Raw genomic sequence first — 12,076 nt, 5'->3', positions numbered from 1 at the left:
TCACACACCCAAACCATCGAAGTCTGGATTCTCTCAGCTGTTCAATAATTAGTACCACCCCTCCATACTTTCCCTAATTTGTGTTACAAACATGGTCCATCCTTGTAATTCCAACCATCAAACTTAACATTTCCATTTACTTTGTATTCAGGATCTGCTCCGGTTTCTTCCTCAGCATCCAGAGCCATACTAAATTACAGATCTAATGTCTGTTTTGTAGATCTTACTTTAATCCCTGTGCAGATTGGTGTAGTGTTCTGTAGATACACTTCACAAAATCCTCCTGACTGAGATTTCGGAAAAATCAAAGAGACTTCCCCTGGAGAATCCATCCCATGTTTTATGGGGAGCCCAAAATACACCAGAACAAGGCTCTAGGAGGATAAATTCTGCAAAAGCTTGTGTAGGGCAAGAGACTATTTTTGGTGCTTTGTTTTAAGAGACTCCTAGTCACTTTAAACATACTAGAACTGACTGAAAAATGTCATGTTCTGATCAGTAGTGTTGTCAACTCTCAATATTATTGTGACTATTGCGATTCTTGGTGTTTTCTTGAAGCTTCAGCTCCTAGAATCAAGTGAACATGGATAGAATATCAGTTTTCATTCAGAGCCTTCACTGTGGTAGAGAAAAGCTTGAAAACTTGACTTAAGATCAACCGAATGACACAGAAACCAGAAGACTAGTTAAAAGAATCAAAATGTAATATTTTAAAATAGCCTCATGATTTTTAAGGGCCTGGCTCATATTTTGAATGCCTGGCAGCATTATGATGGTTGCTTGGAAACCCAAGTGAAGTGAATAGGTTGGTGGATTTGTTTCACTTTCTGCTGAGCAGGTGTTCACATCTGTGTGTCATAACAAACAACTCCATTGACCAAGTAAGAAGCAGCACTGTTAAGCTAGGCAAAGAATCACCACTCAGACTGACCACAACAGTTGGTAGCTGACATTAGTTACCTAAAAAGCGAGCTTTTTAAAGCACTGATTGTCCTTTGACCTCCCAACAAAAGATACAGAGAGTAGTTAGTGGGTAGGAGAACAGACCAACTATGTAACCAAACAGGCCAATCATTCACACAATACAATCCTGACTCGCAAAATTTTCCAAAAAAACCCCAACCAAAGACAAAGCCCAAATCCTGCTTTGTGCAACTACATGCCCCATGTTTTTAAATAACAATTTCAGCACTATTGGCTACTGACTTGATCTATAAAATGCAAACAGTGAATCTGTCCCTCCTTTAATGTTGGGAAGTGCTAGGGCTCAGGAAGAAAGGAGAAGCTATAGATACACCACTTGTTTGTTTACTTTTCACACATTTTCTCTGCCTCGTGGAAGGCAGTGACCCATGTATATAGTACATTAAATTATAAGGGGATCATTATGTCTTCCTTCTACATTGGCCCAGTGTCAAACCTCTCAGTATTAACTCTATTAAGGAATGCTTATGGCATCTAATAACATAATTGACCTTGAGAGCAAGCTAAAAAATCACAGAAAGCCTTTCATGTAGGATTAAAGCTCTGAGAAAATTCAGGTACATTATCTAACAAAAACTACACAACATGCTGTATGCATTCCCAACTGATCTCTGGGACAGGGGTCTCTCTCAAGGCCACTTGCAAATGGCCTGTTTATGAAATGCACCTGACCACAACACAGTTGCATATTTCTACTGGGGAGGTGGGTCACTTTGGAAGTGCCCTTGCTTAAACTTATTATTTGTATTATCGTAGCTCCTAGTGGTGGTACTTAGACCTTTCCTTAACTAACTGATTCTATCTCAATTACAAAAGGAGTTCAACAGGGCTATCTTTTAGCCCCTTGTCTTTTTAGCTTTTATATTAATGATGTTGCTTTTGCATTAAAAGGGGATCAATATTTTCCCCCTAAAATCATGAACCACCCTATGTCTGTCTTCTTATGTTCAGAGGATAGGTTTCTACTGTCACAAACATCTTTGGGACTGAAGCATTTATTACATGCTTTTGGTTTATACTGTCAAAGGGGAGGCCTTTCAATAAGTTATTCCAAAACTAATGTAACTGTCTTTAGTTGGAGACAGAGGTTGCATAACTAGAGGATTGATGGGCAATATATGCAACAAGTCAGCTCTTTCCACTACCTGGGTATCTGATTCGCACAAAATGGTTTGTGGGATAAGCATATTCAGGTACAAAAGAGAAGGACTCAGATTCAATGCAAAAGGTGTTACGTTTTATCTGGACTCATGTGGGCAACTTAACTGCACCAGCCTTTGAGTGTTTGAGGCTACGGTATGCACTCGAATCTTCTATGGAGCAGAATTGTAGGAATGGAATGATCTCAAAGGACTAGAAGTGATGCAAAACAGGTATGAATTCTATTCTGTCCAAAATTCTTCTTCTTCAATGCTGAGCCAAATGGTCGGTTGCAGCAATCACTCTCCATTTGGTCCGTACCTGTGCAGCTGCAAGGAATTGATGGCCTGTGTGTCCAATATTGGAACAGACTTGATGAACCCATGTAATAGGGAGTCTGCCTCTGGGCCACCTCCATCCCTTGGTTGGTGGAATTTTATCCTGAATGTTACAAGCCACTCTGAGAACAGCGTTCGCCAGAATGTCTTGTGGCATTCTTGCGACATGTCCGAAAAGCATAAGACGCCGTCTGCGGTCAATGGCCCTGACCGTCTGGAGACCGGAGTGACCATAAACATATGCATTACAAATGAAGTCATTCCACTTTGTGCCCCATATACGACGTTGGCATTTTATGTAGAAAGCCTCCAGTTTTGACCAGTCTGAGCAGCATAGTGTCCATGTTTCACAGCTGTACAACAGTATGGAAAGGATACAGCTCGAATAGATCCTTAACTTGGTTGTCGTGCTGAGATGATGTTGATTCAATATTCATTGTAAAATGACCCATGGCAGACGCTGCGATGCCCATCTGATGGAGAGTTCGAGGAACTGGTAAGTATAGAACCCAAATAGCAAAAGCTAGAGACTGCTTCTACAGTTTCATTATTCAGAGAGACTGGAGTTACAGGTGGACCTGGCCCTAGATTTTGCAGCTTTGTCTGTGACCATGAGAAATGGAGGCCACCCTTCATTTGCTGGAGTGCCTCGCAAAACCTGCCGGGGCTCTGTACGAGAAGAACAATGTCCTTCCAGATAATTACATTGAAGGCCACAGCCCTCCTGCATGGCAATAAATGCACTTGTAATTAGCTGAAGTGAAAGTTTAACACCCTGTCCAAAATGCAACTCTGTAATATTAAATTTTGGCTCCATATTCATAGTATGCACTCACGGGTTTGCAAGGTTGTGCTTAGAGGTGCAGCTCAGCAGGACTTTCACATACAAATTTCCTTAGTTAGAATATATTCAAAATTCTTTGCATCCTCCAGGTTTTTTAAATTGGTAATTATTAGATTTAAGTTTAAAAATGTAAAATCCCTAGTCAAGTAGAGAATAGAGGATATTAATAAGCAACTGGATAAGGCAGTTGTTTCTACTTCAAATACATCATTTTGGTTCCCCCTTGTTTAAAAAGACTCATGGGCAATGCCAGACAACTAGACAGTTTGTTTAATAACATGCTTAGAAGGGCCTTTACAGATCTCCGTTTTCAATTTGTGCAGACAGCTTACTTAGAAGGCCAATTAACTGGCATCAAAAAACATGACCGCCTCTGTCCATTTGGTTTAGGGCAGGTGGAAGATCTACACCATTATTTATTACATAGTCATTTGTATTGCCATTTGACGTCAAAATGGCTTTCCATATTTTTGTCCCAGATTCCTTTTTCTTGACTTCTCAGAAAACAGAATGTTTGTTACGAGCTGACAGTGTATCTGTAATCCAAGCAGTTGCCCTATTTGCTTGGTCAGCTGCTAAAATAAGGAAAAGGCAAGTAGCATAGTGATCAGACGTGGATTACGGGAGTATGTCTTTTTAAATCTGTACTTAAGTATTTTAATATTTTATAATTTTGGATTTAAGTTTTATTGTAATACTTTTTGTTTTCTGCACTTTGGCACAAGGCTTTGCTGCTATTAAAATTCTAACTCATGCACTCGCATGTTGTCCTATAGTAAGAGCTACTGTGGTACTAGAAAATGTGAAAGAGCAGGTCAAGCCTCATTGCAACAGGACAGCCCTTCTTTCTCTTGTATCCAGATAACAAAACAAACTCCTCCCCATACGCTGTAAAGAGCCATCTGCACTTAAAGGCAGATCATTTTGACAGCAGCTTTCCTGAACAGTTCTTTCAATCGAATTGTACTGCTTCTCCCCTGCCCAGGGAGCTCCAAAAGAATTGTAAAGAGCATCAGCTAAACTTAGGGAGCACAAAAAACATCTGGATACAAATGTCCTCTGCCTCCACCTTCTGGAGCTCCTAGCACTACTGAACCTATTCCTTGTAATTATAATAATGGGTTACTGATGTGATAAAAGGCCTCGGAAAAGGCTGGAAATTCCCCTTTCAACCACCTTCCTGTAATCATCCATAAGAAACTAGGCAGGGAGTATGAAATCTACTGTAAGCCTCCCCTGTTAGCTGGTTATGAAACTTTTTGTTTTGTTTTAAGGAATCCACACCTATATGAAAAAATGAATGTAGAATGTTTTCATTCTCTAATCACAAGCAGCTGCTGGATATTTTTCTTCACACTGGCTAAAGGTGACCCAATGCAAAGTTATTCTGCCTGAGCAAACTAGTAGTTCTGTCTCTGGTGAAGGGGTTAAGCAGGAAATAACTGAATGATTGCTCTCTAATCAATACACATTAAAAGACAACTCCAAGGTGGTCAAAATTTAATTCCGAGATTTCAGTGCTTGGCTTCATACAATACTTACTAATTTTTGTAGGTCAGTGGCATATGTCTAAAAATATCGACCACCACAAAATCTGAAGGCTTCCAGCTTACTATCTTATGACAATATATTTTAAAACACAGGTTGCCAGAAAAGCAAAACAGCAGTAGGAAAATTTACTCTTTTGAAAAAGCCTCTTGCTTGTATGAACCACCTGTGGGGTTTCCTGAATACTTTTGATTTATCATCTCTTCTGAGTGAACAGGAAGACAGGTTTGCAAAATTTTATATGGACTCCAACATATAATGCCAGATGCTACTAGCACATTAAGAATGTCACTCAATGTGTTCTTAAAAAGAAAGAAAGGCACATTTGCCCTTATCCATAAATCTAATTTTCCTTGGAAGGTTGCTCTTCCTGAGTTATCCTCATTACGTAAGGGCTTTTAGAGAGGAGTTGGGTTTTTTTTTTCTTTAATCTAAGAATTCACATAGCAAGCAACTATTTTAAACATTAAAACTAGTTATGTAAATGTCCTGGTTCTTGACTTCTCTTCTCCCACATGGGGTATCAGAGGGATATTACTGCCCTTAGTGTCTGCATTGGTGAGCAGAAAGATAGCCACGTTGCCCTCTCCCTTGTGCATTCATCCTGCCAGATGAAACACATGTGAACATCTCTGGGGAAAATATCGGCTGTGTACAACACTGATAAAGTAATGCAAAAAGTATGTATACAGTAGGAACCAAGGAAAGGCTGAAAAGCAAGGCTTTGGTTCTTAACTACATTCATAGTTACATTTCTAACACAATACCCATTCTCCTATCATCCAGTTAAACCTCAGTGGAATACAGCAGAGATCTGTTTCCAGACTTGTGTGGTTAATATCATGAGGGATCTTACCTGTGAACTGCATTCTGTGATGCTCCTAGTGCCTCTACCATAATCCTGACAGCATGACAGCCAGAAAGTCAGAACGCTCTGTGCATACTCCCCGCTCACTCTCTATTTTCTCTGCCTCAGACAGTTTGGAATGCAGAAAAGCCAGAGCCAAAGCCAGTCAAACCCAAGCCCGTTTACCAATTCCTTGGCTTCAGTTAAACAATAGCTGCCCTTCACTTGCTTTCCTTCTCTTGCAGCATTCGGGCAGGTGCAGTCTCCCCTGTTAACAGCTAACATAATCTACCAGGGACAGTTAGACAATTCATTTTCCTGTCCCATGGGGGATGCGGGGGGTGTGTGTGTGTGTGGAGTGAGAGTGACAATGAGCACACAGGGCCCGGGGGGGGCGAGGGGGGCGGAAAGAGGTCTGCTGTTAAATAACAGATGTATTAAACTAATGAAAGCCACTGGTTTCAAGCACCTGTTTCAAAAATCTATACGTCTAAAATCAATTATATAAAAACTAAGAAGTGCTGACTTAAGAGGCTATCACAGAATGTCCAAACTATTAAAAACTAGATTGACACCAAGAAAGTACAAACCCAAATCAGCCAGGGGAGCAAAGAGTTCACCTGCTGCCACTTTAAGTGTCAGTCTCATAAAATTGTATTTTATATTTAAAGATACTACTACCTCTACATCTCAGGAAAATATACAACTCCCAACAAGCCTGGACGATTTTCCTCAAACAAACAATGCACATTTTATCTCCTTGGAGCCTGAACTGGGATTGCTTTTTACTCAGGGTGTGATTTCTGGCTTTTGAAAGAGCAATAGTGAAGTTTGAAATAAAAGATCTCTCCTTGCTATCTTTTTTGTTTATTTTAAAATTGCAGAGTTTGATTTCTAGGTACAGCAGCATTACCCTAGAACAGAGAATGAAAGCTTCTCTTTAACATGCAGAGAAAGCAAGGGGAAAACACACATTCCAGTCCCTGCTGCTGGCATGATACCTTTAACACATTATAATGCCACTGCTGAGGACAGCATGTCAAGTTTGATCAATTTAAAAATCCAGTTTGATTCCCAGCAGATCCCACCTGCCACCAGTCTGGGCACCAGAGCAGAAGAGAATAGAAAAGAGAGAAACACAAAATTGCTTAGCCTATTGCTACCATTTAATGAACAGCTGATAGTAAACAGATCACATGCTCTTTCCCACCTTCTGTAGTTTGTTCAAAGTTTTTCCTGTTTTGTTCATTTGTTTGTAACATGATCTCTTCTTCCTTTTTAATTCCTCTCTCCTTAGTGACATACCTCTTCCTTTTCTCTGTGTTACTTCTGTTTCAGATAAGCGTCTTTTCTTTCTCCTTTTATGCAACAACCCCCACGCCCTGGCAATTTTTTCCCAGTAGGAATAGAAGCTTTGATGACCCCACCCCCCGCTAAGGCTCACATGAAAACTATGTATGAAAGCCACAGGATAGTTCTTGGGAGAAAAACGTGCTGATGGTGTGTTCAGACAAACTCATTGTGAAATGAAAAATACTACTGTCCCCACCTTTAAAATTAAGTAAAAAATTAAAGCCAACTACCACACACAGAAACCAAGAACTAGGTACATAGTTCAGGCTAGTACAGGCCTTTAGGTTAAAAAAATAAAAATAAAAAAAGACAACACTAACAATGGTATAAAAAAAGTAAACAAGCCCACCTATACAGAGATTGAGTTGACCTGGTTCTAGAAATACTTAACTACTGGGGAAGTGGAAGGACAGGACAATCTCAGTTTAATAGGATTCCTTAGAAAAGCAATTTGTCAACTAACAGTAATCTCCCTCTCTCTCTCCACACTTGTCCACACTGAAATGAACAGTTTGATAATGACATAGCATGTTTTATGTTGAAGGATCCAAAAACACTTTACAAACTGTATCTTCAGCATGAAAGAAATGCAGCTATGTCTGGGGTGGAGAGCAGCAGACAACAACTGGTGCATACAACATTGTACAACAGCAAGAAGGGAACAATAAAGCTTAGAGCACGGGGATAAATCCATGTTCTTCTTTAAAGAGCCATCAGAATTTTAGTATTTATGTAGACAGGACATTGGCTTTTAAAGTCTCATCCAGTTACATTTCCAATTCTTGCTTTACATCATTCAGGAATCCTCCATCTCAGCCTGGTTAGAAACAGAGGGCTTACACTCCAGTTCCAGTTGTGAAAATTGGTTAATACCCCTGAGACCATGGCTTGGCTGTTTCGTAAATGGAAGTGTTTTCTAGGGATCTGATGAGTTGTCAGAGAACTGGCTTTATCAGCCACGATACTGCTATACCTGCCATGAAGAAATTTAGATTCTTGAAATGCCAAAGGAACTGTCTGATTCTACTTAATGGAAATAGACCCCCAAAGTATGTAGTGAGGATGGCTGGACTGGAGGAGGGATTAAAAAATGTCAAACTATACACAGCTACTTGGAGTGTTCTAAAATTCTACCCAATTCCAGTGAGAGAAAATGGAAAGAATAAAGTATACTACTAAGATTGAATTTAAGCCAAATATAAAAAAGAAGAGTAAATCTTGTTTCAAAGACTGGAGAAGCACAGTATATTAAGTTCCCTATACAAGTCAAAATATTTCTTTAAACATCCACAGTGAAATTGCTAAGCGCTGTCTCAAACAGATTTCTTTTCTATTTAACTTTAAGATATTTAATAGATTGACAGCCCTCTCCCATTGTGCCATAATCTAAAAGCCTTCTCAAGGCTGACATCAGGCAGAGCAGGAAAGGAACCATAAGTGGTGGCTGATGTACAAGCAGGGAGAGTGCTTAGGGGAAGAGGGAGCAAATGTGGTATCCAAGCAGTCTTTTTCAGGAACTTGAAATGCAATCTGCAAAGTCCTTGTAACAAGCTCGCTCTCATCCAAGGATCATGAAGGCATCTGACATTTACACAAAAACAACCCAGTGATTGATGGTGTAACCTATGTGAATTTGAACTATGGCATTGGGTTTTGCCTTTTTGTTGAAATTCCCATTATGCCCCATCTCCCAGAGAATGTCGGGACCTCTAAAATGTGGAGGAAAAAACCTGACATCATTATGCACCAACCTAGCCTTCTGCAGGATAGTGCCTTGAATTGCCCCCAAACTTCCCTTAAAGATGCACTTTATTTAATGCTGTTTTTGTATGCAGGCACACACAGAAAAAAGAGGCATCCAAAAACAGGTATTTAAGTGCTACCAGCCCATCTGCTATCACTTTAGTGCTTCCACTCATTTTTCTATCACAGCTATTGCTAAAGCCAGTTATTGAAAGTGACCCCTTCTGTTTCAAAGAATTCTGATTTCTCTTTCTATGACAGAGCTTGAGAAATCCACTTTTCCACTCACAGGCAGCCAGCGTTCCTTAGCAACTTTGGAAGCACTAACAATTTCTGGAGAATATAGGCTTTCAATGGATTCAGTTAAAGTTGTACTCTTTATGATTGTGAAAGTAACGTTCCAAATTTGAACAGAGGGTTGTCTGCCTAGGTCCACACACTAACAGCTTCAGTGCCTCTGCTGCTGCTCAAAACTTTCCCAAATCAGTGGCAGTGACGTCACTAACACCGTGGACAGTTTCATAGCTTCTATTCGGAACCATGAAGGCAGCAAATGAAATTGTCAAGAACTGTCAATTTTGTGTTGCTTGAGAGCCATAAGCAGCAGCAGCAGAGAAAAGGCACTGGAGCTATTCACAGGGGAACAAACGCAGGGAGAGTGCAACAGAGACCTCCTCCCATCACAGCATTCAGAAGGCACAGGGAGAAGGGTAGAGGAGTAGCAGAAACCCTTCTCACATGCAGCCTTCAGAAGACTCCAGATAGGGGAGAAGAAATTAAAAAAGATCTTCCTCTTCTCAAACAGCTAGAGGGCTTGGAGCTTCAAATTTAACACCCACCTACTAGCCAGAGATATATGAAAAATGAAGTTTCAAATATGATCGTAAGTCATACGATCATAGGCAGTAAGGCAGTAAGTCCAGCTCTCTCCCCCTTCCCAGGAGCCTATGGTAGCAGGAAGACTAGGTTTAACATCAGGGTGTTGCCTATCAGTTTTTCTAGAGGAGCAGACAAACTCTTCTTTAATATATATCTCTGACTAGTAGGCATCTGGTATATTTTTAATGGACTAAGTGATCTTCTACTTTTTAAAATATACTGTGAAAAACAATGTGTCATGTCAGGAGGTGCAGCATTTGCTTACTGGTGCATTTCCTTGGGCAGTTGTCAAAGCACCGATACACACTCTAATGTGGCTTTGTTGCTTATATCTAATCTATAACCCCATGAATGTACTGGTCAGGATGCCTCCCAACCCATGATTCTCAGTTATGACACAATGTGGAGCCTCTTCTTCCCACAACATTCCTGACAGCCCACGGCCTGGGAAATAACAGCATTTTCTCTGTATAGAATTATTCAAACTTAGCATTCACCCACTTGTTCAGAAATGCCATGCAAAGCCATGGCTTGTTCTTAGAGCCTTCTTGGTATGTTTCACTAATGTCAGGAACAGAGATATCCTCCGATATTGTGAGACTCCCTAAAGCCAGCCAAAGATGCCCATTAATGCTGCTCTTTAGCTCGTGGTCATAAAAGCAGGTGTCTTACCCAACTGGCAGAGTGAGACCCTAGTCAAAAGGTGAACCTCTCACATCAGATTTCAGAAACAATCCAGATCTTTCCAAATTGAAGAGAATTAGCTGCAGTGTGCCACCCTTGCAAGTGATACAGTAACTCCTCGCTTAACATTGTAGTTATGTTCCTGAAAAATGCGACTTGAAGCAAAACGATGTTAAGCAAATCCAATTTCCCCATAAGAATTAATGTAAATGGGGGGAGGGGAGGGTTAGGTTCCAGGGAAATTTTTTTCAGACAAAAGACATCTCACACACACACACACACACACACACACACTATACATTTTAAACAAACAATTTAATACTGTACACAGCAATGATGATTGTGAAGCTTGATTGAGGTGGTGAAGTCAGAGGGTGGGATATTTCCCAGGGAATGCCTTACTGCTAAATGATGAACGAGTACTGGGCTGAGCCCTCAAGGTTTAACACATTGCTGTGTTAGCCTCACACTCTACAAGGCAGAACGAATGGAGGGAGGGGAGACAGCATGGCAGAGAGAGATAGAGACACATAGCGAGAGATGGATGCATTGCCCCTTTAAATACACTGACGCCACTCTTATGTTCACTGCCCTTTTAAGTAGATCAGCAAGCTGGGACTGCAGCTGCTGCCAGCAAGCTCCCTCTGTCCTGAGCCCTGTCATGTGCCCCACCTGTTCTGTGGTGTGATGGGGTAAAGGAGCAGGGGGAAGAGGTACACTCTGACATTAGCACCCCTCTTTCCCCCTCCCCCACATCCCCGCACAGCAAGCAGGAGGCTCCCAGGAGCAGCTCCAAGGCAGAGGGCAGAAGCAGCGCATGGCATTGGAGGGAGGGACAGCTAAACAGCCCAGTAATTGATAGCCTGGTGGACAGCTGCCGCACAGGGAACTTAGGGGAGTGGGGAGCTGATGCGGGGCTGCAGGTCCACCCTGGTTCCAAGCCCCAACCAGCTAGCTCCAATGGGCTGCTCTTCCTGCAAGCAGTGGACAAAACAGGCAACTGACAAACAACTTTATAAGGGAGCACTGAGCAACTTTAAACAAGCATGTTCTCTAATTGATCAGCAACGTAACAACGAAACAATGTTAACCAGGACGACTTTAAGTGAGGAGTTACTGTACAAACAGAGTAGCAGGGAAGAAAAGAAAGTTACAAAGCAGAAATTTTCAGGGGCCTGTCTGCTCTTGACTTCATTAGTACCACCTGCAGATACCTCTATCAAAAATGTGAATGTTCTTCAAATGTAAATATTCAAATACTTTGCTGATCTAATCAGAGCAAGTATAATTCCTTCCTCTTCCCCTGTAGTATAAAAGAGCCATCAGTTACAGTAAAGGTAATAAGTTATCAAAATAGCCTATATTCTTGCTGAAATAAGTCTAGTAACTATCTGATGCTAGGTCTACACTACACACTTACATCGGCATAACTACGTCACGCAATCCAAGCCCATACATCTACACTGTTTTTTTTTAGCCCCATAGCATGACCCTGAATCAGCTGACCCAGGCTCTGAGGCTTGCTATTGCGGGTCTTTTTTGCAGTGTAGCTATGTCCTTAGCCTCCAGAATATTTAGTATTGGGCAAATTTTTCAAACTCTATTTATAAAAAGATCACAAAGGCATCTTAACTGAATGTAGTAGAAATGGATGGGCTACTAATCCAGTGGGCATCTAGCACAGGATAAGGAACTTAAGTCTTTGGAGCACATATC

The 12,076-nt window shown here is 41.0% G+C and overlaps 1 protein-coding gene across 6 annotated transcripts in view; it reads right to left on the bottom strand.

The window, feature by feature from the left end:
• The window catches only part of RASAL2 (RAS protein activator like 2), a 275,004-nt gene that overhangs the window by 102,817 nt on the left and 160,111 nt on the right, over window positions 1–12,076 (bottom strand). The window contains exon 1 of one of the 6 annotated variants that reach the window (XM_078854060.1): window positions 5,711–5,784. The exons of the other annotated variants lie outside the window; for them this stretch is intronic. Coding sequence (XP_078710186.1) covers window positions 5,711–5,723 — 13 coding nt within the window. The 5' untranslated portion in view covers window positions 5,724–5,784. Of the gene's footprint in view, window positions 1–5,710; window positions 5,785–12,076 lie in introns of those variants that run through there. 6 annotated transcript variants of the gene reach the window in all.

Source organism: Lepidochelys kempii, chromosome 8 (genome assembly GCF_965140285.1).
Source record: "Lepidochelys kempii isolate rLepKem1 chromosome 8, rLepKem1.hap1, whole genome shotgun sequence".
NCBI lineage: Eukaryota > Metazoa > Chordata > Testudines > Cheloniidae > Lepidochelys > Lepidochelys kempii.
Note: the sequence above shows the minus strand (reverse complement) of the source record. Positions and strands in the feature narration are given on the sequence as shown.